This window comes from Epargyreus clarus, unplaced genomic scaffold (genome assembly GCF_041222505.1).
Source record: "Epargyreus clarus isolate Ecla_fem2 unplaced genomic scaffold, WU_Ecla_fem_2.2 ptg000023l, whole genome shotgun sequence".
Taxonomy (NCBI): Eukaryota; Metazoa; Arthropoda; class Insecta; order Lepidoptera; family Hesperiidae; genus Epargyreus; species Epargyreus clarus.
In genome coordinates, this window is record NW_027332230.1 from 7,698,200 (window position 1) to 7,725,216 (window position 27,017).

The following is a 27,017-nucleotide window of genomic DNA, read 5'->3' on the forward strand; positions in this document are numbered from 1 at the left end:
CACCATTGTATTACGTAAGGGGATTTCAGGTGACTAACCTGGATAATGTAATATACCATGATAGACAAGACTTTATCCTTGGCGAGACGAGTGAGTGAGGGCATCAAAGATGGTCGCACGCAACACAACCTACATTCACCATTCGATGCGCGAGCGCAGGCGGCGTGTTGTCTCACTTCCCCTTGTATAAAAAATATACAATGAGAAAGAGACGGAAACTATGCCATATACGACAAACCTACACATTCGTACAAAACGTGCACACTACGCTAACCTTCTACAGTAGCCTAACCAACACTGTGATAGGAGTCGTTCCTTTTCTATTACGCATGAAATAAACTGATAGTTAAACAGACTGACTGACCGTGTTTATATTTATTAAATTTGATATGTATGCTTTTCTTAATGACTTATTTAGTTTTATGTGATACTTGTTTTCATTATTATTTGGAATAGTTACGTACTAATTATATTAACGTTGAAATGATTATTATACAAATAAAAACTTAAATATAATATTTAGTGTCAGTTGATTTAAGGAGTAGTATACACGAAGGCGATGCCATGATGGCAAAGTTAGGCGCAAAGAAAAATAAACGATCCTTATTTTAAAATCGTTTATCATATGCTAGAGATACATATCCTTGTTCAGAGCAAATTATACAGATACAATTCATTATTCTGAAAAAACTTTAAATAATGAACATAGAAATTGAAATGTTCAAATTCACATCCATTTTCTATGTATATCTCAAAACATAAGCTCACTTGACGAATAGCATAAAAACGGTAATCATTCGAAACACAAATAAAAATATTACCGACAATAAAAAGAGATGGGACTATACACAAACTCCCTCAAGCCCTTTAAAAAACGAATCTATCATAAAAGCTACTCGTCACAAAAGTTTTTATCCCAGAACGATTTATCAACAGAGTAAGCGGCCGAGACAAGCCGAAACCCTGAAAGTGTGCGCCGCTCTGGCTGGCGACTACTTTCACAAAACGATTAAAATAAAAAATAATATTACTTGCTTGACTCAATACCAACCAAGTCGCGGTGAGTGACTCAATTTAAAAACATGCCAATTAACTTTTTGAAGCATACTTTCGATGGACGTACGTGACGCTGTTTTTAAAACGAAAAGTATATTTCATTCAAGAGCTTATTTTCAACTTATTTTTCATAAATATTAAAACGTCATGCAACGATAAACATTAGATATTATAAAAAATCCATTTTAAGCTTTGTAGTTACAATTTTTATCTTATATATAAAATTCTCGTGTCACAATGTTAGTTACTGTACTCCTCCGAAACGGCTTTACCGATTTTCACCAAATTTTATATGCATATTCAGTAGGTCTGAGAATCGGCTACTATCTAATTTCATACCCCTAAGTGATAAGGGTTTTTAACATTTTTTTTATTGGCAATATATGGCAACACAACGTTTGCCGGGTCAGCTAGTATTAGGTATATAGTTTTAAGACGACGGAACTATCCATCAACTGTACTCCGAAAATGCCATACCTATTGGTTACATTATTACATATCAAGCTTTTCAAATTAGAAGATATCAACTCGACACCACTATAAGACAGAAATAGGTGTACCTAAGTACGTACAGGTACGATCTAGCGAGGGAAGGAGTAAACTTACTTGAAATTTCAGGCGTCAACAGGGGCTGCTTCTGATCGCTGAGTATCAGCTCGAGGTCCGCCTCGGGCAGCGGCCAGACGGCGGCGAGCGCGCAGCCCGGCGCCGAGCGGCGCTCCGCGTCGCAGCACGACCAGCGCCGCGCCGTCCACAGCGCCGGGTGGTACCGAGCGCGGCGACTGTTCAATGTGCACACTGGAATTGTGCCGCTTGTCAGCATTCGACTCTTAGCAGTAGCCCTTCGATATATTTTATGTTAAAAACAGTTTTGAAGGTGGCTGAAGACTCCGGCGGCACCACCGCCACGCCACCACACATATTTTTGCCTCATAACAGCAGTTTAAAACGCTGCTGTGTTCTGATTTAAAGGGTGTGGCAAGGGAGACATACTTTTCCGAGGCGTTCCAGCTTAGTCCTCAGTAATAGCGGCGCATCCGTGGTCGACCTCAGGTAGGAATATCTAATCCTATCTGGCGTTGATTACAGATATCCATGGGCGGCAGTAGCCACTTACCATCGAGTGAACTGCATGCTTGTATATGCTACTTCTATATATGAAAAAAAAGTCTACATCGTCATCACTATCAATTTACTGTTTTCCACGTGAGCATGATCTTCTCTAAGTATGAGAAAAGTCAAAATCAATGTCCGACCAGCACTGTGCGACAGGCGACGACATATCGACGTGCGCACTGCAATAGTGCTTTTATGCTAGAGACGCTTGGATTTTTTTCGACAGAAACAGATTTCAACATGAATCCACAAGGGTTTTGCTTCTGAGCATGGTTTTCTCTAAGAATAAGAAAGCTTCGTAGTTCTTCCATATTACTAACCTAAATTATTAATGTAAATACCTAACTAAAGTTAGTACATATTTATCATATCGATATTTTTGAATAAACTATTTTTGTTGCGTCACAAGTACACAAGAATTGCCATTCAGTCTTACCTAACAGACTTATTGAAATTATTTGAAATTATTGAATTATACATGGTTGATTTCAAAATAATCACATTATAATTACGATACTTTTAAACGATAAAAACAAAGGTATTGTTTTATTGATAAATATTTAAAAAAATAATAATTACGACGTGTTCTGGACTTTTGAAAATAATATCTGATGGTATAACAGAAAGCTGCACTGCAATTTTAAACAATAGGGGGCAAGGATAAATTACTGTTCGACACGCATATATTTCCTCCCTCAAAATTACTGATTTACGATAAGGAATAATGATAGAATCGTGATAATAATCAGGTAGACTTAAGTAAATATATTTTATTATTTTGAATAATAATAACCCCAAGTGCAGACAGCATATTGTAATGGTGTGTTGAAAAAAACAAATACAAAAGAACTAAAGAAGTCCAACATTTCAAGAAGATCATTAAATACAAAGGACTGTAAAGCGACGATAAAACAGGAACTGTTCATAGCGTGTGTTGAATCACAAATAAGGAGCGACATCATTCTGACAGCATTGTACAGACGGGAAGTAGCTATCTACTTGTCTAGTGTCAAACACGGATAACGATAAAAATAGTTTTAGCAGCACTTAAACTACAAAAATATAAACGTTAAGAAATACTAATCAAATTTTAATGACAATCTCAATATAATATGTTTAGGAAGAATTGTAATAATATGCAGCAATAGTAATCCACAACTATACTACACTATTACTAGTAACTTATGAGGAATGAAAGCATTTTTTTCTCATAAAGTATACCCATAAAAGTAGCCTTTCATTAAATATATAGTGCACAACCTGCTTGCGAGAGAAGACAGATTATTCGTAGGGAATTCTTTTCGCGTTTGCTGACTACAACTCATACGGGTCTCTGCCCGCAACATTTAAGGAGGCAATTCGATGACCGAATATTCGATGCATCGGTCGACAACGTCGCCGAATATTTGGTAGGTATGTGACTAAATATTTGTTCTACACGTTAATGATGAACCAAAACCTCAATCGAAAAAAGTTAACGAAGCCATCCTAAAACCGTTACATGTACAGCATCAGGTTATCTGTTGAATACTTTCAGCCGTTAAATAATCCAGCAAATGGTGGTATTTCGTTGCTTCTATTGTTAAAATATGTGCAATAAGTATACTCACATGCCCTTATGTCGTGAATCCAGCTGAGTCGTTCAGAGTGCTCGCGAGCGGCGACGTACAAGGTGTAATCTGTATTTTGTTCAGAGTATCCCACCTGCACACACAATTAATAACCTGACAATGAATCATATCAACATGTCCATAGGTTTAGGTTAGCAACTGAGGTTTTATTCGCATCTAAACTTTCATTCAACATTTAGTTCGTATTCAAGGGGCCTATCAGCATCTTTTAAAAACCATCATAGTTCAGGCAAGTTTTATTTCCTCCTTAAAACAGTAAAATATTCCGTCATACACAGTTGAACAAACTTAAACCCTTATTAATTTTGCGCTTATCAATTTTATAAAATAAACTGAAATTGTCATATTTTGCATAAAAAGTTAAATTTCCTAAAAAAAAATAAAAGTATGAATAAAATAATATTGTTTTAAGTAGTAACCCCCCAGATCAAAAAAGACTTCTGCGTATTTAATAAATAAAATAAAAAAGGGCGTGTGTCAATAGGTACACAAATATATTGCTTGATAATTGGTATTTATCATATCACTAAATAAAATAATATTTTAATTTATTTTACTTCTCCATTTTGGCTGTTGGTTTATGAAGAATCACATTCTTCCCAATCGCTAGTAGATATAACTTTAAAAGTAAATAATTTCACTTCCCTGTCATCGTCCTAAAGTTTCATAAATATACATGATACATTTTTATATTCCTACTAATTAGGTACTTGAAAGAAAAAGTGAAAAATGTTGCGTTATTTCAAGGGTTAATAAAATAAAACAGCAAAGTAGAACGGTGTAATTCCTGTCGCAGAGTAAAAAAAGTAAATGATTCAAAATAAAATATTTATTTATTATTATAACACCATTACATTAAGATAGATATACTTAAGGTGTTGATAGAGATATGTACGAATGCGGAGCATTCTGACTTCTTCACGTGTTTGTACCACTTGCTTTCTTGGTTGACCCATAAATCTAGGTCGCGGTACATTTAATTCAAAGTTATATTAAGAAAAAAAACATCTACAGTTCGATTTTAAAAAATAACGTGTCATTCATCAATAGAAAGCGTTCTCACAAAAGCATAAAGCATTATATTTAATCAAAGTGTCCGCAATGTTTACCTGGAAAGGGTACCGGTACGTGACGCCCTTCTCGACGTCAGCCTCCAGAATCTGTTTACTGAGCTCCCCCACTTGAGCCTGCTCCACTGTATGAATGGATTCCGTAGGGATTCGACCACGTTCTTTCCGTTTCTGCAACAAATGAAGCTTGTTAAAATAGAAATTAAAATATAACCAATTTACACGGATTGACTAAAATAAAAATTAAAATATAGAGCGAATTTTGAGATTAATACTAAAACTGTATAATTAAAAAGTTTATATTTATGTTATTGATTTTTAAATCAATGTATACATAACATATACAATTTTATATTATCTGATTCATAATTATGAATCCGATAATATAAAATTGTCAATAAGAGAGGAAAATAAGTGTAAAATAACCAATACAAATTAAATATAATATAATATTTAGTGAACAGCGAGAATAAGGATGAATAAGCGGTAAAGTTATTTTGGTTAGTTTGGCTTAGGATCCGGCCCGCGGTTCGATTTTGGGGGTGCATTTCACGTAATGTGTTAGGGTGCATTACAATAAAATTCCACATCATATCTCGAATATCTCAGAAAGAAAGTTTAAGCAGATCATCGGAGAATCTGTTCAAAAAAATATTGATAAAGTAGCTCCAGCTTTACATGCTCCATGAGCTTCAGTTGGTATTGTATAAAACTTTTCTGAAAGTGTGTTATGGAGTTTCTTTCGCCACTTTTTCTCTATTACGAATTACCTTGAACAGTGGTAGTTAATTATTGCCGTTCGAAAATACTGTAAAAAAAACTGTGTTGCATATTAATAAAGGAAGAAATACACCTTCCTTAAGAAAAGTGATATTAGTAATAATTATCCAAAGTAAATACGACTTTAATTTTAAAGATGTCACAAGTTCTTAACAGGTAAGAACTATATTAATAAAGTTCTAACGAGAACACAGGAAAATAAACAGTCATTCGCCCGACTATTGATCCGTATCTTTAGCAAGGAAACGCCGGAAACGTACGCCATGAATTCCTTCCTTTTGGGGCTTTGGGGATAGGATCGCAATAACAGGAACTTGTCGATTACCTCCTCACTGACTCCCAGTACTGTTCCATTCATTTAGAAATTATGTGACATAGACAACCAATCTACTGCACATGAAAGAAAACCATCTTATTGAACTTCGAATATGAAACATCATTTTTGCCAACTATAATTCAATGAAAACATCTCTCTCGTATCGTATGTACCCTACATGTGAGTGGGAACTCTTTAATGGATGTTATCTTAGCGGCTTTCAGCAATTTACGGCTTTCATTCGATAAGGTTTACAAGTTTTTTCAATTGCAAAAATAGATATAATGACATTTTGAACACCTTGATTGAAAGTCTTCTAAAAGGCTTCGGTATGCTAATTTATTCATTTTTTTATAATCCACCCGTGAAAATTTTACAAAATAGGGACGTATATACACAGAACTTCTTATGGTTAATGTAAATCAGCAAAAACAACAGAACTAATGTATTATTTATAAATAGGAAACCACAACCCTATGGCTTGCTACGATTAATGCTAAGAAAGAACAGCAGAATTTTAAAAAAAGCTTTAAAATAAAAGAACGTAAAGCTCGACGTAGATAGCATTTGCTGACAATTACCATGTGGTTGAGGGTTCTCTATTAAAACTGCTCACATGACAGGGGACCGCAAGTAGAAACTAGAGTTACCACATCGGGATTTCCAAATCGCGGGATAATGTATTATTTATTATTTTAAAGGCTTATTTTAAAGACTACGTTTAATTAATGTAAAAGGCGATTTTAAAACGTATAGTGATATTTTAAAAGACAAGGACAAGGACATTATTCCAAACGGTCAGTTTTATTTCGAGATCCGATTATCATTAATACGAAAAAAAATAAGAAAATAAAGAAGGAATTCGGAGCGATGTCCGGGAGGACAACAAGAACACAACTCCCGCGTGTCACCGGTTCGAGACATTTTCCCATTATTCCCGTAATCGTAAGTGCCAGTCTATTATTTTAGGACTTAAACAGCAATACCGTTTGTATTTGTTGACTAATTTAAAATATAAACGTTATAAATTTAAACAATTAGTCATTAATTTATTATTGACGGGACGTTTGTCCCTTATGTTATGTGGAATGTGGATATCCTAGCCCTGGCAACACTAACCGCACGCGGAGCTCCGGCATGACTGTACATATATTAGTGCATAAAGCCCCCTTGCGTTATTACTGGGAGTGATCCCTGAGCAGTGAGCACACTTGGGTGAAGACGATGACGAAGGGGACTGATTTCGCACCCCACACAATAACAATTCTATTCGCAAAACTACACTTTCGTTTTATTCCTATTTCAAAGAGTACAATATTTTAACAAAACATTAGTCTTTGTAATAGGTATTTCCCGTTTATGAACTTTGTCGTGCACGTAAGGCACGACAAAGCACGGTATTTATATTATATTTATAAGTAATAAGCGAACATTATATTCAAATATTAAGAAATGTTATAATATACCTACATGTTTTATAGGATTATTTACTAATTTTCCTACATAACCAATTTAGTCTTTGATGTATTTGAATCTCTTTGAGTCTCACTCGAGAGGGATTAACACACTCAAATCACACTTCAGCTGTTCAGCCCAATCAATCACTCAATGCTCATTAAAAAATAGTTTGAAAAGCAAGTTCAATTACAGTAAGTATAGATGGATAAACGAACAAATTAATGTGTTATTCGGCGTTCGACTGCAAAGTTTATATAACTCTTAACGTTTAATATATAAATAGACTATTTATACGTAGTTAAAATTAATTATAATTTATTTTAAGTTATTTTCAAAATTGCTATTGCACATCACTTGCAGACTTACATTTTGATAGGCAACGTAAAGAAGAAGTCTTATTTTGTATTAGTAAAATTAACGACGAAAATGGATGAAAGATGGAAGATTTATAGATAATAGTTTCTAGATCAACTATTAAAAATATAATATGTATTAAAAACTAATTTAATCGACCGGCTTTAAATATGTATGTATAACGACAATTACTTTAACCATTTAAGCTTAATACGAGTTTAACACAAGAAATAAACTCTTTTTATGACAAATGTATCGTAATAACACACAACAACGTACCTATCATGAAATCAATTAGAAGTCCAGAAAAATTGTGTCCATTCCGAGCGGGTGCCGACAGTGCGTAGTAAAACACGAGTTCAGAGAATATAATGTACACAATGGATTTCCCGTAGCAAACGCGAACTATTCAACTTACGTGACGTGTAACTATTATGTTGAGTAGAATAAATTGAGATATAAAAGAGATTACCAGTGCAGCAGCAGCGCGGGGCTGACACGGGTGGCGAGCGGTCGGCGGCCGGCGGAGCGGGTCTGCCGCCGGGCGCCGGTCCGCACAGACACGCCCAATTAGCGCATGCGCCGAGCCTACAACCCCTGCCGGCTGCCACCTCAATCAACGCTTACATTCACCCCGATATACTATTCCCTACATTCTACGTTTAATTCGCCACCACCGGAATTACCGCTTTGGCGGTATCAGCGATATTGGAACGGAATCAGATTATAGTAGCTCGATCCTCTAATCTGACTGTGGATGCAATGGTATTTTTTCGACTTTTAAGTATCTCAACAAGAATATTACTATAAATTATATTTGATGTGGAAAATATTCCTATTGAATAATAGTATATAATTATACAATAGAATTAGAGTACAGTAATTATTTTTATTTGGTTTTTTAGTTAAGTTTAAGTTCTTATAACGTAAAATTATGAATAAAGTTATTTATTTGAATTTCATATAATAATTACCATGTAAAAAATAAAAAAAAAATATAGAAAAATGTTAATAATACAAACAATAGTTCATTATTATCATAATTATAATTAATAATCATTATATAAATAGGACAAAACAACACAGTTAAAAGCATTATTTTCTTTTTTTCCATGTTTTTTGTAATTTGATTGGTTATCTATTGGGTGTTTAACTTAGAAATATTTATTATTTTATTTATGGTTATGGTGGTACTTTGAATACTGGGCAAAATACTTGTAAATATAAATAAGGAAAGACGTTTTTTTATTTGGTAGCTATTGATCGAGCTTAAATCTATAAACATAATGGCCGGATTTCGACCACAAGACAAAAACTAGTTGTGCTCAATATGCTTATATTTCCGAGTCGTCTAAGGCTTTAACCACAGTTTAAGTCGATAGGTATGTCAGTAGGGAAGTTAAGAGGGCGATGCATCTGGGTAAGAACTATACTCAACCTATTTCTACCGACGATGTACAAACGGTGCTCGTTAGGTGTACGAGACAAGAAGAACATGAATAAAAACTATTCTCAACTATACACAGATAGAAAAAAAAATTTTTTTTTTCAAGTTTTCATTTTCTTTTTTGTTTTCCTAATACAATCCGTCCAATAGCTCATCTGCTATTTAAAAGCAGTTAAAACAAGTTCTTATGATATTAGTAAGGTTCAACCCTGAAAACGTAACAAAACAACATCACATTTATAATGTAAGTATATTTTTGTACACTTACCTATATATAAATAGGTTCATAAGCAAATTGGCATGTAGACAAATAAAAGCACCAAAATGGGCACCTTAATGGATTTAAAAAGCAAATCCTATTAACAAAAACCAATTTAAGTCAAAACATGTGGAAACACTTCGAATGTAAATGAGCTAATTTACTAATTATATGCCAAAAAAAAGAATTTAGTAATAAAAATATTTTGAATATTTCCATCGCCCAACACGTTCGTTAACCACGAAATTGGCACTTAACGCGCCTCCTTTTAAGAGCGCGGCCTACACATGTGTACCTATACATGTGTGTCAATAAGAGTGTCACCAACACCAACATAGCTATAGCTATGTTATGTCAGTGTGCAAGTAATGTTATATTGTTGGTACTTTTTTTTAAATATAAATACACTATAAATATACTTTTTAAAGGTGGTAGAACCCTTTGTGGTTCAACTCCGGCGGCACCACCGCCACACCTATTTCTACCTAATAACAGCAGTGTTAAGCGCTGCTGTGTTCCGGTTTGAAGGGTGTGGTAAGGGAGACATACTTTTCCGAGGCGTTCCAGCTTAGTCCTCAGGGGTAGCGGCGCATCTGTGGCCGACCTCAGGTAGGAATATCTAATCCTATCTGGGGTTGATTACAGATGTCCATGGGCGGCAGTAGCCACTTACCATCAGGTGGACTGCATGCTCGTCTGCTACTCTTATATAATAATAAAAAAAAAAAAAAAAAAAAAAAAACACTAGTGGTGCCCGCGGCTTCGCCCGCATTTTAAAGAAATAATATTACATACATAAAACGGAAAATTTGTACCTGCATTGGCATGACAGTGGTGCCATCCGTCGAAAATTGGTCTTAGCAACTCCCAAACCCTCGTGCGCTCTTGAACAACAACTTTGCTAAAGTTCATCGCTTTATCAAATGGATAGTTTCCAATTCTATAAGTACTTACGAATTAATAATTAATTAAAAAAACCTTTTCCCACCGATTAAATTGTGAATCTAAACCATTCTCAAGTCCCCTTGAACACACACAACAAATTTCATCAAAATCAGTCCAGTAGTTTAGGAGTTCAGTGACATACACACGCACATAAGAAATATATATATAAAGATGAGGCAAACATAATAAGGTTTAGAGATTTGGACATATAAGATATCTCCAAATCTCCAAAATGAGATATAATTATGATTTGTAATAGCTTTGGTTTCAAAAAGAAAATTATATACTTATAATTATATACTTATAATTTTCTTTTACATAAAATTTCAGAAATTTTACATAAAACTGACACTTTAGGAACATGTAGGTATGTATCTAAAGAATCTGAAACTTTACAATAATTCCTTAAACTTCCTTTAAATTATATTATCCAGTACTATGTACAGTGTGATGTAACTAACACTTGTGATGTAACATTTCAAAAAGTGCAACTACTAATCTCAGCTTTCGTGCCACTAACTAAGCTAATAGAAAAATTAGTTCAGCTTAGATCGCATAGTTGAGGCAGCTTTACATACTTATGTGCAGACCACAAGCTTTGTAAACTAAATGAAAATTTTATAGCTAACTTAGTTATCAGTATGTGAGCTAAGCTAGACCTTTCCTGCATCCCCCATTACCACTTTGCTATACTAAGTCGACTTAGTTGTACATGTGCAGACTACATAATTCTAGCTTAAATGCCTTGGCTAACATTTAACATAACTTATTTTGGTCTGCAACTGGTTTTAAACTACGAAACTTCTGTTGCTACTAATGTTCTGTGTAAGGGTAAACTTATATCATAATAGAACTACAACATATTGGTATCAACACTACAATATTATACATACATTAATTTTGCAGCTGTAATGCAATATGTAAGCATATATGTATGTACTAATTAAATCTAATAGCAACTAATTGCATTGGCATACATGGACTACCTTAGTCAGGATACCCTTCTTGCATGGGATTGACTACAGATGTCCATAAGCAGTACCAACAGCATGACTACTTACTTCCATTTAGAAGCCATTAACATCTTCATTTCCTTATATTTATTTTAATAGTACCGTATTTGTTGAAAATATGTTATATATTATATATCTACATGAAAACTTCTTACCTTTTTAATTGATTATTAAATGGATGTCCTTAGCTGCGTAATAAAATAGTGTAAATTAAAAATAATGCCCCATCCAAATACTAATAAAAAAGTATTTTAAATCATTATAATGTCCTAAATATAATTTTTATGCAAAACAATAAATAATAGAGCACATATTTAAAAAAATGTTTAATATTGTTAGTGTTTTTTTTAATTCTGAAAAGGAAATATTATATCTACATTTCTTATCAAAGAAGAAGATATATAAGAGGAAATGATTGTGCCAAATATAAATTTAAGATAAATGTGCAAATAAATATTATGAGTATAACAATAAATTAAAATGTTATACATTTCTGCTTTATATTCTTTATTTAATTATTACATATTTTAATGGTAAAACAAAAAGTAGGGCCTATATGAGAGTTTAAGAAAGTACTAACAAGTGTTTGATGTCTACCAATCTGCACTAAGCCATTGCAATGGATTCTGGCGACAATGGCCTAAACCAGCTCTAAGACCTGCACCCAGTCATGGATTGCTGAATATTATGAATGAAACAGAGTTAGGACCATGCATAGTCCAAGAAGGAATGTTCAAGATTTATATATATTAAGACAGACATTGCCTGTACTGTCTGTCTGTACTGGTTAATAAATGCCCTAATATAGATTTCAACTTTTTCTTTAACTAAATATGGATTTCTTGGGAAATACCTTTATCCTTAAATAATATATATAAGCAATTATACTAAATATTAAAAGAGTAACTTAATAGGGGAAAACAAAATATATATTAAAATTACCTGGCCATCAGAATCATAGTACACAAGAGCTTTCTTCGTGAGAACAAAAAACCGTTCCTTGTAGTTAACTGGTGTGAATATTTTCTTGTTTTGAGATCTTTTCACCATGAAGGCCTCACGGATCACATCTTCTTTCTCTGTACTAGCCATGGCTTACTGAAATTAATTCTAGTCTTAAAGTCACCATCGGTATGTGCAGGTATTTTGAAGTAAATATTGTCATGTATTTTTCGATTTTTTTTCATGTATTTTTGACAAATAACGGAATATAGCATATCATATATCCTGCCATAATTAAATATATAATATGATAGATGCTACATGAGAATATATCATGTAGCAGTTTAATATCTTGCCAGGTACACACCTAGTTTGTTTGATAAAATATATATACAGAAATTCACATTACATTCCGATTTTTGACTCAAATAGTTCAGATAAATTTCTAGAATTCACAACATTGAATCAAAACAATACGTAAATGTAGAAAAAGAGCCAAGTAAACCGGCTGCAAAATTGTAAATGAAGATAGAACTCTCGAAAGAAAAATATATACTTGTTATCACCTTATAATATCACTAATAAAACATAATAGCACTTTTTAAACACAATTCACTAAATCATCATGAATAAAAAGTTTAAATTAGTCATCGCACAAGCTCGTAGTATAAAAACAATTCTAAAAGTCTTAAAACTTAAAAGTTTTCAATTTTTATAAACCATTGTCTCAAGTTGACACTTCAAAGTTTGACATATTCCACTGAAAGATCGGAACGATTCACGTCATTCTAAGTATTAGAGATCGTTTAGTGGCATTAGTGGAATATGGATACAAACCAATATTTAAGAATTTCAATTTGGTTGTTATGTTCATTTTTAACTTTAAAGAGAAGGCCAGTTATACAGTGGTTTCGCTTCTTTACGGATTTTAGATAATGGGTCTTGAAGATCTAATTACTCTTGTGTCTGATACTAAACGTCGAAGAATAAATTTTTAAATAGTGATACAAATTCTTCTATTCGCGGTTTTTGAAAATAGTTAGGTTTTATTGTCTATAGTGTCATAACAAAGAGTAAAGTAACCATAGTAACTTACATAGATTCATAATGTTGATAGAAAATAAAGTTTGGCTGAAAAGCAAGAACCCAAGGCCAATCCATAAAACACTATATAAAAAAACCAATAAACAATTTTTCTATTTTCACAGATAAAGAGGTTTTAGTTCTTACTTTTATTTTATTATTTGTCAATATATTTTTGAACATGTTTATTACCGATTCTCTATAATAATAATAATAATAATATGTGAGTATAGATAATCGTTAAAATTTTCCTATTCTTACTTAATTTTCACATGGTAAAATAGCAATGACGACAACATTTTCATTAAATTAAGAAAAATAAAAATAAAAATTTGTCCCTCCAAATCAAATATTCCATGAAGAAATTTCCATAGGAATATAATCAATATAGGAAAATAGGTAATTGCGCAACATGCTATGAAATCAAATGAGGCTGAAAGAAATGAAGCAAAGGCCAAAAATTTATAAGCAAAATGTAAAACGTTTAACTTGACATTTGTTGTCACATCCGTCATTCACATAGATTCATTGCAAAGAGTAAAATAATATATTCATTGTCTTTGTCAATGAATAAAAAATATTATTGGGAATTTAAGTATGTGAAAACATCGATTCGCCTCCAGCGTCATATAAAATTCCTGGGAGTGTTTGTTAATAAACATTGTGAATACTGAACTAACCAAACCCGTCGAGAAAATGTCGTCCGAAACGGCTCAAGTTAGCTCGCTGCCCCTGCCTCCAATGCAGTACATTAACTTTTATACAGATGAAAATGTCCGAAGAAACAAGGCCCCATTACCACCTCGTCCTATTCATGATTCATATTCAATGTTTGGGCATGCGTTTAATGCTGATGACACTATAATCAGATCTCTGGAAAGTCAGGTAACTTTTTGTAATGACATAATGAGGTTTTATTTTTCTAAAACTACTTAAATATCTAATGTGCATTGTATCTCTTTCTGAAATAATTGTTTTTCTTTTCACTTCCAGCGTGAAGTATATTTTCTTACAGTTAAAAACATTATTCATTCTATGAATTCATGTTTATTAATATCAAGTGTATTTTCTTATGTCTCAGGGCTTTCGAAGACTATATCCTATGCACTTTGAAAGAAGGAGAGAGCTGAAAAAATTAAATCACTCATTATTGGTAAACTTCTTGGATCTCTTAGATTTATTGGTACATTGCCCTGATTCACCGAAACGTGCAGAAAAAGTTGAAGACCTGAGCCTGTTGTTTATCCATATTCATCATTTGTTGAATGAGTTTAGACCACATCAGGCAAGGGAGACATTAAGAGTGATGATGGAGTTACAGAAACGCCAGAGAGTGGAAACTGCTATGAGGTAATGTTCTATAATTTCTTATTAAACTTTTTTGTTAATTGTTTGATGTTTTCTAGGGATTTGAAACATTTGTATAATATGTAACTTAAATTTTCGGATAAATATTAATTAATTATAATTACTAATTCAAATTATAGTTTCAATGAATGGCATAATGTCACAGTATATTTTTATGAAGATGCATAAAAAGTATTCTGTATGGAATATTTCTGAACTCTTTAAACACATTGTTTAGGACTATTATTAAATTAATAATACTAATATATTACCAAATAGTGTGTACACTTATCATGTATCCCTCAAATATCTAAACTCACAAGTAATATTTTATTTTCAGGTTCCAAAAACACTTAGACAAAGTTCAAGACATTCTACAAAATGCACTACAGAATTTGCCTGATCAGAATGAAATAGAGACCAATTACAAAGTACCAACTGAAATTCTGGAACAAATGGAATGTAGTCCTAGTGATAATAGTAATGCTGATGCATGCTACGAACTTGATCGCATCATGTGTCATGTTGTTGACAATATGAGATAACAAGCTTGTGTACACTTTTATTTTGAAGATTTTGAGAGTCAATATGCACTGCTTTATTGTCATGATTAAAATTTCTACAGAACAAAATCAGAACTTTTTTCTTGCTAACATGAGGAAAACGGTCTGAAACTATTCTGTTCTGAAGCTATACTGATTACTGGTCACTGTGTATATATGTGTATTACATTCAAGGAAATATAAAGTCATACATGGAGACTATTAGATGGATGATGGAAAAGGAATTTTACTTGATTCGAAACCAATTCACATGTGACTTGTCGCAAACAAAGGATATTAAAATACATTGACAATAAAGAAAATGCTGTATGATATTTGTAAAACAAAAAAAAATGCTGTATAAAATATTTCCAAATAAAGCCAGCAATATTGTGTATAACAGTAATGGGAAACATTTATATATGAAAAAATAACACATTTATGAACTAGCCTATCAGTAGTCTCTTGAGTCATAATACCAGAATTTGTTTTGTAGCACAGTGTTCTCTTATTACATTTTCATATAATGAAAACTGCAATCAAAACATGTAATGCCAGAAATAAAAACCTGTTATATATCTTTTTCGTATTTCATTTGCAAATTTCTGTATTTATTATGCATAATTCAACACTACAGAATACCATGGGATAATAACTCGCAATGTTCCTCGAACAAAATATTCGTAAGCTGTATACAAAATTTAATTATAATACCACCTGTTGGGAAATGGTGCGAATGTTTTTTTTATCCCAACCTTAGGGAACATCCCCATACTACATGACCCGTTTTTACAATTTTTAACTGCCAAGACCACTTGTTTGCTAGGCGTTTCCACAGTAATTCAAAACTATGGTTTTAAATATTTTTTTACAAATAGAAAGATAAAAATATATATTTTAGTTCACTGTTGTCTTTATTAATAAGGCGCATGCCGCGTGACGTCAAGAATTCATGCTTGCTTTTCTGATTTCTCTTCTATGGTGCATACCTATAACTAATAATAATAATATGATTGTAACTACAAGTCATTGATATAATATCTATATCAAAGCTACGAGTGAAAAAAATATTATCAAAAAGAAAAACATGTTATTGTAACAGGAACTTAATTTACTAAATATTTATTTTTCGTCAGTGTTGCCACTTGTGAGTTTAAAAAGCCAAATGTGAATATAGCTCGAAAAAGCGTGCAGATCTTTTTGAAGTTAATTGACGAATACCTAAGACACCCCGCTACCCTACTACTACTAAACCTAAGACCTAAGGATTTCCACAAAGTCAAGTCAAACACGTGAGAGAATTAACTAGGAGTAATTTCATTAAATTAAATTTTACCTTAACTTGTGTTGTTTAATAATTTTATTAGTATGCTTTAGCCCACCTTAATATCTGTTGTTATAATTTGGAAGTGCTCAGAATAGTGATGTAACAGGATCGATAATTTTCATGCAGGAGATCCTTACCATCAAGTGGAACATCGATAGTAATGATTCTATTATCACTATCGATGTAATAATGGCATTGACTCAGTATATACTACCGATACTACCGATACTATAGAAGTTCTGGAAAATAATACCATCGATATTTTGTCGTACAAATGCAACTATCATAGTAGACGACATAATTCTTAATTTCACTTTATGTTAATAATTTAAAACATATCATATATTAAACTTATTATATACGATATGTTTTAAATTTTAAAATATTTAGAATGAAGGCAAATTTTGCATACCGTACATAATTAATCTTATTTGAATGTCGTTACGTACTTTGTGACTATTGAGATAACTAAATTGTAACCAATACTATCGAAAAATGAACAACTATCGACAGTATCTTTTTTCAATAAGCATACTGCATAAACGCAACACCCCAAAAAATCGAAAAATTGACATTATTTAAATTTAATTATTAAAAAAAATATATAATAATAACTTTTTTTTATATAATCGCCATAATTATCTTCTTTCCTTATTACAAATATAACGCCCTATTGATGCAGTGCAATACGTTAGGAACTTTGGTACTTAACTTACTTACCCTAGAAATAAAATAAAATTCGTAGGTTTGGCCAATTAAAGTTACAATAGAAATGCGCATTACTATTTAATTTAATTATTATCTTTGTATGTATTGACAATGAATTTAAATAAACAAACAATGACACCCACAAGAATCTTGTTTAAACAGAACCTAATGCACGATAGTGATAAAATATGGCTAAGTTCTTATAACGTTGATAAATTAAATTGAATTATTTGCTCTTAGACTTCTTAGTGGTAACTACGAACGTAGTATCAAAGCCCGTGAAGACGATTCAACCGTCATAATCATTTTAAAAATTGTTTTTACATAACTTTAATAAATTTCCAAAAATGGATTCTGTTTATGATCGTGCACTATCAGAAGTAGAAACAGGAGGATATTTTCAGAAAAAGTTTGATTTTTTTAATAACATGGTGTTATCAGCTTTATGGTCGACGGTCTACCTGCATATGATACTTACGTTGGTCATTGTTCCTTACACGTGCAAACCACCCAAAAAGGCGTTAAATGTGACGGACGAGGCCTGGAAACTAAAATATATTCCGTAAGATATACTATTTTTATCGAAAAGTATGTATGTAATTTATCTACTTGCTTGAAGTTTGAAAATGAAGTACATTTCCACTTGAGTTTAATTTTATTAAACAAACCTAATGTTTCGTATACGAATATGTTTGTAAAGTAAACTCATTGATGTGCGAAGTGTGATTAGTTAATTGGTTTGGACAGGGGATTTTAACACCAAGAATCTTGTGATCCAGGTACTATCCGAAAGTCGTAAACAATATGTCAATGATCGTTCATAAAATATTCTGCATGCTTTACAGTTATTGTGGTTCTACATAGTATTGTTTGAAATTCCAAGTTACAAAACAGAAGTAGGTATTATAATAAACTCTTTTTTTACAGGCATGAAAATATACATGGGAATATCAAATTCGACACTTGTTCAATTTATTTAAATCCAAATGAAAATAATTTAACTCGCAGTAAGTAGGTATTATAAATACAACAAACTGAAAAAAAAAACAAAAACATGTAGAAAGTTTTTTATTAAAAATATATTTCAATTAAATAACAAGACAGAAATTATTGTTATAGGTTGCGATGAATATGAATACGATAAAACTTGGTATGGTTCAACGGTTGCCTCCGAAAAAGATTGGGTTTGTGACAAGGAAATATACATCCCAAATATTTTAGCGTATAGTAAAATTACTGAGCTGATAGGATCGATGTTTTTTGGATGGATTGGAGATACGTAAGTTGGCTGATTTTAATCTTAGCTGTAATAACAATGATTACGTAATCATGTTATAGGTACGTACCTACATGTGCAAAAATGAAAAGCTTGTGTTAAGCAAAATATGCTATGCAGCATTTATAAGTTTCAAGGACCCCCTAGTCGAAAAGTACATAGGCGAAGAAATATCTGAAATGTGTTTTATCGAAAAAAGGTCATCAGCACCAAATAATCACTGAAATACGTAGGTAGCCGCCACTTTCGGCCCCGAGCTTCATTCAATGTTTCCATTCTTAAGACCATTTCGATAGTAGCCTACGCGCTACGCCCAAACGGATATGCACCTCCCTGAAAATAAACCTGACGGCGCTCATGCTGATACCTATACTAAATGGAATTTAATAATAAAATTCACTTAAATACATAAAATGTATGTATGTATGATAACTATGTTTTTAGGCAGGTATGTAATGGAAACTTTGAACATATTTTTTTCAGATATGGCCGCCGTTTAACCCACATTGTAACGATGGCTCTAACCTTAATTGGTCGTATCATCTCGTTACTACCGGGTAGATCTTTCTTAGTATTCTTGTCTGGATCTTTACTGACTTCATTTGCTACATGGTCAGCGATGCAGACCGCCACAATTATATGTGTAGAGATAACTTCTTCTAAAAGAAGATCTATGTTAACCTGCATACGTTTTGCGTCGGGTTCTCTTGCTGTTGCTATTATGCCCTTCATTTATTGGTGGGTCAAAGATTGGAAAACATTTGTAATTGTTACCACAATACCTCTTATAGTATTCTTCTTATTTTCATGGTAAGTACCCAGTTGTGCACATTTATCTCTACTGTCATTTGGCTTAATTAATACAATTTGAAACATCTTCCTAGTAACTGTATAATTATTACAGGAATATAATTGAATCCCCTCGGTGGCAATTCACAAACGGCAAGACGAAACAATGCGTTAAACAATTAAAACGTATGGCTAAAATAAATAAAACTACTTTAAGTCAAAAGACAGAGGAAGAACTACTATGTTATAAACCAGAAAGTACCTCTAAATCCCTCGGACCTCTAGCTCTCTTTTCAGGTCGTACATTGGCACTCTATACAACCCTACAACTTGTACTATGGTAAGCACTTATTGAACAAATAAAAATATTTTTAATAAACATACAAACCTATTTGGTATTTTTATGAGTAGGTATATGTGTAGTTTATTGAGGAAGAATTTTCGTAATATATGTATGAGTACCTAACCCTACTCTCATATTATGTATTGTTAGAGGGTATTTTTTGAAATAAGAACACCACGTAATGCCTTGTACTTTACTTATTAGTACCACTGATGAATAACAAAAGACCCGTCTTAACCTTTTATAATTTTCCATCTCCCTTCCTATTACCAAGACGGATAACGACCCCACCTTCGACCTGTGCTGCCATCTAGTTAGTAGTGAAGTGAGTTTAATGTTACAACGCCATCTTCATAACGATAAGAACAACAATTAGAATCTGTGTAAACTATTGATTAAATTAGTATTTTAATTATTATATCGAATGAGTAATATTAATTCAAGATTTAAATATAATAATAGATTTTTAGTGACTTGAACAGTATCTATATTAAGTATTAATTATAATTTGTTCTCAGGATTGTTGGAAATGCTTGCTTTACTACGCAAGTGCTGAGTATCGGTCAAAAAATTGACGCAAACCCTTATTTAGAGTTTTCTTGGCAGACAATATCTGAAATACCGGTCAATTTCTTAAGTGCTTGGCTTGCAGACCGTTTGGGGCGGCGTTATACAGGAGCTTTGTCCTTTTCCATAACATCAGTAGCTTGGTTTCTGATTGCTTTTCGAGAATCAAGTAAGACTTTTTAAGTATCAACATTGTAGGTATTACTAGGCACATTAAGTGTTACTTAATAAATACCTTAGATACTAAAAAAATCCTAAAACTTTAATAATTTTATAGGTTCTTATTTATGGACCCATCTCTGGTGGATCGGAACTATACTTAACATAATTATAAGAATGTCCAATTCCGTATCGTACTATGCAGCTAATCTATTTGCGATGGAGTTATACCCAACTTGTCTACGGCAGTCAGGGCTGGCTTTGGGGAATGTTTTCGCAAGTTTGGGTTCTGTTATGGCTCCCTACATATTATATTTGGTAAGTTTTGTAAATATTATATTAATAAATAAAACAAAAAAGAGATATCAACCAAGTTAATAAGTATGTACGTGTATAAATATACCTACCTCACACTTCTAATAAGTAGATAATGGACCTGCATATTCGTATACCGTGCCCATAAGTATGTACTAATAATAATTATAATATGTTCGTTAACGTTGAATCGTATCGATGATATATCTTTTGGAATAATTTGAATTCCCAATTTTTGCATCTGCAAACACTTGTCCTCGAAAAAGTGGCTATAATACTGAGAATCCGAGAAGACATCAAGTAAAGGGAAGATAAAGTATTGTCACTATTGTCTCTGCGTAAGATTTGGCGGGAAATACAAAGAAAACTGAACTTTATTTCTTTGTAATTTCAGGGACGTCCAATAGATGAACGCTTACCGAGCATTATTATATCTGCAATGTGTATCGGTGCTGTTATTTCGTCACTGCTGTTACCGGAAACCCTAAATGCGAAACTACCAGAGACGATTGAAGAAGCACAATCCTTTGGGCGGAAAAAGCATAAATATTCCTCTGTTCATCTTAAACGAGTATCGGTTGCATAGGAACTGCAGTCCAATTTGCCCAGTATGGAATGCCTACTTAATTACTCTTTACATAACAATATTAAGATTTAATGGGACCAAATATTGCACTGGGATCCCATACTACCTAGCGCCAAACCAACAATAAACAGAATCTGACCCTCTTGGTTTTTTCATACCGCCTACTCGCTTCACATGTGTATGCTGTTTTTAGATATTTTGTAATTTATATCTTTCAACGTCATTAATTCATTAAATAAGTGGACATTAGCAGCTTGCTTTTTAGGTAAATAAAATAATGCAATTATTACGGAAATGTTTTATTAATTTACGAAGTAAAATACATCCTTTGAAATATAATCCTCACGGCGGTGTTTCTTTGTACAGTCAAAGAAACCCCCAGAGAATCTGAAACAATAAATCAAACAAACTGCAATTTGCGATCTGAAATTCAGAAATTACACTAATAATTATTCAAAGGAATAGTCCTTTACTACTGCTACTTACTGTATACGTGTTGAATTCCATACTGCTAATCTTTCAGCCCGCTAAGGCATCTCAGATGGAAACCTATATAATAGAATGAATAAGTAATACTCACGGTATTCATTACGTTTGAATGCAGTGATGTTCCACTTCAGTGTGAGAGAGGACTAAATATTTCTTATTTAAATGTGACTATACCTTAAGTGCTTTATTACATATACTAAATAAATTTATAAGAGATAAATTCATACTAATCTTGTTATAAACAACTGGTCACTAAAATGGAGAGTCCTGGCATCAGCTCCTGTGAACCTGTAATACTAAACTTACCTATTTCTGTATATATTCGTCACGCTGGGCTGCTACAGAGACCTAGACCACCTAACCAACCTTAAAAAATATTAGCCAACGCAGAAAAAGTCCGCTGTCCGAAAAAACAGCAGTCCCCACAAATCAAAATGGATTAAAATTTTCATTTAATTAAAAAATCTTGTCATATTTGCGGATCAGTCCCACAAAGTAAGATCACATTAGAATCCCCGACCTTTATTTTATTGCAACTTTATTAGTTAAGTTGTTTTTAGTTGTGACGCACAATATTTATGTGCATATCATAATCAACATCAACTTGAAAAATTAGAATCTTGTTTGTCATGTAAGTTGCGTCAATGTCTGGGTATTAATAATTGTTCCGCCTTCTGTAAGGTGCACCACTATAGCGGAAGTTTCGTCTGCCATAGCCCCCTCTACCTCTCCCAGAGCTTGATTCCGAGAACCGCCCATTATTAGAATTCAGTCTGGAGCTGTATTTGCCAGAAGGTGGTGTATACATTTTCAAGTTTCTGTCCCCACTACGCGATCTTTTTTCGGAGGCTTCTTTTTTGTCGCCATTGTCAAATGTTATAGGTCGGTGCCGTTTTTGTCCAGGCGATTGTTTTTCTTTCTCATCTGAGCTGACAGGTTCTTTATCCTGAAGAAGAACGATATGCATGTAAATCTAAATGAGTAAATATTTAAAAAATATTATAAAGTTGATGTATGAAACAGAGGTTTAACTTACATCTTTTTCACTCTTTTTAGATTCGAAAGATAACTGGACTTTGCTCTTAAAGCTTGGTGGTGTGCGGAATATATCTCGGATAAGCGTATTGATATTAGAAGTTGTCTTCAAAGCAACAATCTTTAACTTATTTTCTTCAGAATTATCATCGGCTTTCTTGCTCTGAAATAAGAAAGTCATAATTAGCAACACAGAATAGCTGACAGCCAGATTTTTACCCTAAAGGATGGATGACAGCATGACGCATACTAAACTATTATTTTAATTATTGTGTTGTTTCAATCTATCTTGCGGTTACCAAGTTTGTAATCATGAACCATCATAAGGTTTACACTTAAATACCTGTGTGACTTCTTTTAACTTCTTGATATAACCCTGAGTAAGGCGAGCTGTATATTGTAATCGTAAACGAAGTGCCTTCAGTCGTGCTGTGTCGGCGCTAAGAGCATCGGGTGCTTTCCGGCAAAGAGAGTGCAGGGCGAATAAAGCACATTCCACATGTGAAAACTGCAGCGAGGGAGCCGTTGATCGAGACTTGCTTTCTTCTGTTTTCTCTTCTGCATCCTCTTTTTTTTCTCCAGAGTCTTCTTCGTTATCTACTGGTGCTTCTGGTAAATAGTTCTGTAGATAAATAAATACAAATTAAAATTGCATTAAATATAAAAATAATTTATATTATGAGACATGTCTTTTCTATGCACTCCAAAAATCTATTTAAAGATTGTCTAAAACTACTCCAGAACAGTCTGTGATCAACATATGATCATAAAAAATGAAATCATTATCAAATCACGTAAAAAAGTTGAATAACATACCATAAGAAGGTCATACACAGTGTTAATTTTTTCCTGCGCATTTTCGAGTTCTCCACAATATTCAGTGATCTCAGCAAAAATCTTCAACAACTCCAGTTTACAGTCGCTTCCTCCTTCAGGTGTAGAAATCTCACTCCATCGTTTCAAGATGTGTTCGCAGAAGAAATTAACAAAGTGGTTAGAGTCCACTTGTGACTGTTAAATAGAATTTAAAAAATAAATACTCTTTATTATAAAAATTATGAAAAAGTAAGCATTTTTCTTATTTGTATTTATATATAAGTTTTTTGAAAACCCCCCAACTAAATGTATCATAAAAAATATTAAATGAAAAGCTGTGTAGTGTAACTTAAATGTTATATCTAATGTAATCCATTATCATAGCATCTGTAATCTTTTATTACCTTCACAAAAATGTTAACCTATAAATTCAAGTATTCGCATGTAATGCATGTAATTGCATGGAAAGAAGACTCATAATAATAAAAGAAGCATATATACGGGTCTAGTGTGTAAAAAATACTCACTGAAAATAATGGCAATGCATGTTGACTGCACTGAATAATCCTGTCCACATACTCTGGGTCCTCTGGATGCCAGTCATCAGGTGTCAGGGCTAAGGCTGCCACAAGTTGAACAAGTTCCTTTTTTCCAGCAGGCAACTTTCCCAATCGAGACCATGTCAATATCTCCATTATGTGTTCAAATTCTTCAGCAACAACATCCTATGAAATATAATAACACAATTAATATTATAATAGTGATGTCATGGGTGGATCTGGATTTGTCGAAAATATCATGTGGGATTCTGATATTATGGTTACGAATGTAAAATGATTTCGCAAAATCCGATAGTTTCTGATAGATAAAAATTACATAATTATGGATCATAAATATCTATAAATTATATTATATAAAACTTGCCTCTAATATCTTTTTGCACTCAGCAATAATTAGATCTTCAGCTTCCTTATTGATAACTTCCCGGCCCAGTTGCTTTACTTTAGTTGCCAAAAACTTTATGCACCTTTCCCGTACAATTTCATTGGTGACTTCATTGTCTGTGCTTTGGTGTATTTGAGAGAATAAGCCTGCGAGAGCCCCCTTGGGGTCAATCTTTAAGATGGTCAGTAGAGAGTTAGTCACTACGTTTATTTCGGTGGTATCGTCTGACTGTAGAAGTTGGGCTAGGATGTCAGCAATTCTCTGTGTATGTTCCTTGTTAGTCTTACACATGACTGGTAATTCTTTGATGGCTTGCTTACGAATCTAAAAGTTATAAAGAAATATCGTCAAGTACCTGAATTATCCTGCGGTCTCTTAAAAACAACAATCAACTACCCATCAAAAATCTTATAGTAGAAAGATAAAGTTTGGTTAAGTTCTATATTAGGCATGGGCATTTTTAATCAAAGGGTCAGTGTCACAGTTATCAGTTTTGTATTAATATGAGAATATAGAATGTTTAATAAATACACATATTAAAAAATATAATGCCCTCTCCAGCAAGTTTGATTTTGTAAATTGTACTGTTTACACTTGTTGTACATTTTTTAAAATTGGCAATAATTTATCTGATAAGTGATAATTATATCTACATCATTAAAATACACAAGTAACTTCAAATAATCTGGTGTAAAAATTCTTCTCTAAACAAACAAATTGGCCAAGAAGAGGGGTTAGAGCTTGCAGATGGAAGGTTCTATATTACCAAATTTTAATTAATTGTTTGTCTTTTGTATTTGATATCATAGTAGCCATAGAAATAAATGCTTTGTGAATATATTACGGTCCAAAAGATAAACCAAAAAAGGCAGAATAATAGCGGTTTCTTGTATAGTGACCCCCATTTTTATTTGTTGTTTTAGCAACCACAGTTATACACACTCTGTAAAAATTTCAAGGATCTATTAATGTACAAGAAGTAGATCCATCTGGCAGACCGACAGCTGAGGCGTAGTAAGGGGTTTGCATTACTGTTTGTAACCCTTATAAAAACGTTATCAATTAGTATAATCTGACATGGTTATCCAGAGCAATCAGGCGATTGAAGTTTGTGGGCTGTTCAGATAAATGCTCTGATGACTAATATAGAATACAACACTATCGTAAATTATTGTAACATATTAAAAAACTGTAGTTCATTGTACTTACAGCGACATCATCATCCTCGCAAAGATCGAATTGCGCCTCGATTGCCTGTTCCGCCAAATTCGGGAAGCTATTGAAGAATTTCGCAATGAACTGTGATGCTAAACGCTTCTCCTTGTCGGATCCTTTCACCGCAGCTAATATTTCCAAATATTCTTTCTCATGCTAAAATATATATTAAATCATGATGATTAGTCATTCTGCTATTCTGCTACTATCAAAAAAGCAACTAATTACTAAATCTAATCATTAAAATTTGTTATAGGTTACCTTTGAGATATCATCCTTTGCTTCAGCAAGAATGCCATAGTTTTGATACAACTTGTCTATATTATCTGACGACATACTTGTTTTTGAAAAATATATATATTATTGCCTAAAAATTGATGAATTTTAGTATTTAGATTCAATTTTATGAATAAACCTCCCCAAGACGCGTACGAATTCCGATACAGATTTCATTTCGTATCCCTTGCCATAGATAAAACAAACGTCCATAATTACACAGAGTAACCAATTAAAATTGCGGAACAGGAAGTCAATTATCCACAGATAATACGTAGATAAAATATAATGCCACGTCTAGACTCTGCTGTATTTACCAGTATGGTACATTTACGGATCGTATATTCGTAATGATTTAATTTATTGTCTGTATCAAATTGGCAAATTATCATTGACATAGTTTATTGTTTCTTTTTTACTTATTATATTTAGTAATTTATTTATATCTAATAATCTAATAATAGCCCTTTATTTCCTAATTATATATTTTTTTTTCCTAATACATTAGTTACTCTATTTTCATAAAATATCTCTTGATTCGGTGTGCCTTGCGGCATAGATCTCCTCCAACTCCTTCCATTATGTTCTATCGTTTAGTATTCTAAGTCAGAGGGGACCTAATGTTAATTTTAGGTCGTCCTCCCAAGAGGTCGAAAAACAAGGACATCCTTGTTTTTCGACCTCTTGGCCTAGATCCCGTGGGTACCAGACCATCACCTGCTTGCACCACTTCTCTATTCTACAACAGAACATGTGTCCTGTCCATCTCCACTTCATACGGTCAATATGTAGTAGAAATTATTGTTCTTCGC

The 27,017-nt window shown here is 32.9% G+C and overlaps 4 protein-coding genes across 7 annotated transcripts in view; 2 read left to right on the forward strand and 2 right to left on the reverse strand.

Moving 5' to 3' along the window:
• Positions 1-13,133, reverse strand: part of Btk29A (tyrosine-protein kinase Btk29A) — a 29,688-nt gene extending 16,555 nt beyond the window's left edge. Inside the window, exons 1-5 of one of the 4 annotated variants that reach the window (XM_073085884.1) lie at positions 12,954-13,133; positions 12,388-12,543; positions 4,913-5,044; positions 3,783-3,876; positions 1,663-1,854 (exon numbers count right to left, since the gene is read on the reverse strand). In XM_073085884.1, coding sequence (XP_072941985.1) covers positions 1,663-1,854; positions 3,783-3,876; positions 4,913-5,044; positions 12,388-12,537 — 568 coding nt within the window. In that variant the 5' untranslated portion in view covers positions 12,538-12,543; positions 12,954-13,133. Of the gene's footprint in view, positions 1-1,662; positions 1,855-3,782; positions 3,877-4,912; positions 5,045-8,253; positions 8,303-12,387; positions 12,544-12,754; positions 12,894-12,953 lie in introns of those variants that run through there. The other 3 variants (XM_073085886.1, XM_073085885.1, XM_073085888.1) reach the window with 3 other exon arrangements.
• Positions 13,134-14,021: 888 nt separating this feature from the next.
• MED7 (mediator complex subunit 7) lies at positions 14,022-15,939 on the forward strand. Its single transcript, XM_073085620.1, has 3 exons — positions 14,022-14,355; positions 14,552-14,820; positions 15,158-15,939. The coding sequence occupies exons 1-3, from the start codon at positions 14,167-14,169 to the stop codon at positions 15,360-15,362; spliced, it is 663 nt and encodes a 220-aa protein (XP_072941721.1). The 5' UTR covers positions 14,022-14,166; the 3' UTR covers positions 15,363-15,939.
• A 1,212-nt stretch (positions 15,940-17,151) lies between these two features.
• On the forward strand, positions 17,152-21,464 carry LOC140751899 (solute carrier family 22 member 1-like). The gene is made up of 8 exons (XM_073086005.1): positions 17,152-17,956; positions 18,322-18,401; positions 18,514-18,673; positions 19,154-19,480; positions 19,575-19,799; positions 20,321-20,538; positions 20,647-20,846; positions 21,238-21,464. Exons 1-8 carry the CDS (start codon positions 17,742-17,744, stop codon positions 21,427-21,429), a joined length of 1,617 nt encoding a protein of 538 aa, XP_072942106.1. The 5' UTR covers positions 17,152-17,741; the 3' UTR covers positions 21,430-21,464.
• A 248-nt stretch (positions 21,465-21,712) lies between these two features.
• cass (apoptosis inhibitor cassowary) lies at positions 21,713-26,408 on the reverse strand. Its single transcript, XM_073085408.1, has 8 exons — positions 26,191-26,408; positions 25,924-26,085; positions 24,694-25,038; positions 24,297-24,494; positions 23,770-23,964; positions 23,297-23,575; positions 22,955-23,116; positions 21,713-22,864 (listed from the first exon to the last, which is right to left on the reverse strand). The coding sequence occupies exons 1-8, from the start codon at positions 26,263-26,265 to the stop codon at positions 22,574-22,576; spliced, it is 1,707 nt and encodes a 568-aa protein (XP_072941509.1). The 5' UTR covers positions 26,266-26,408; the 3' UTR covers positions 21,713-22,573.
• Positions 26,409-27,017: the final 609 nt, after the last annotated feature.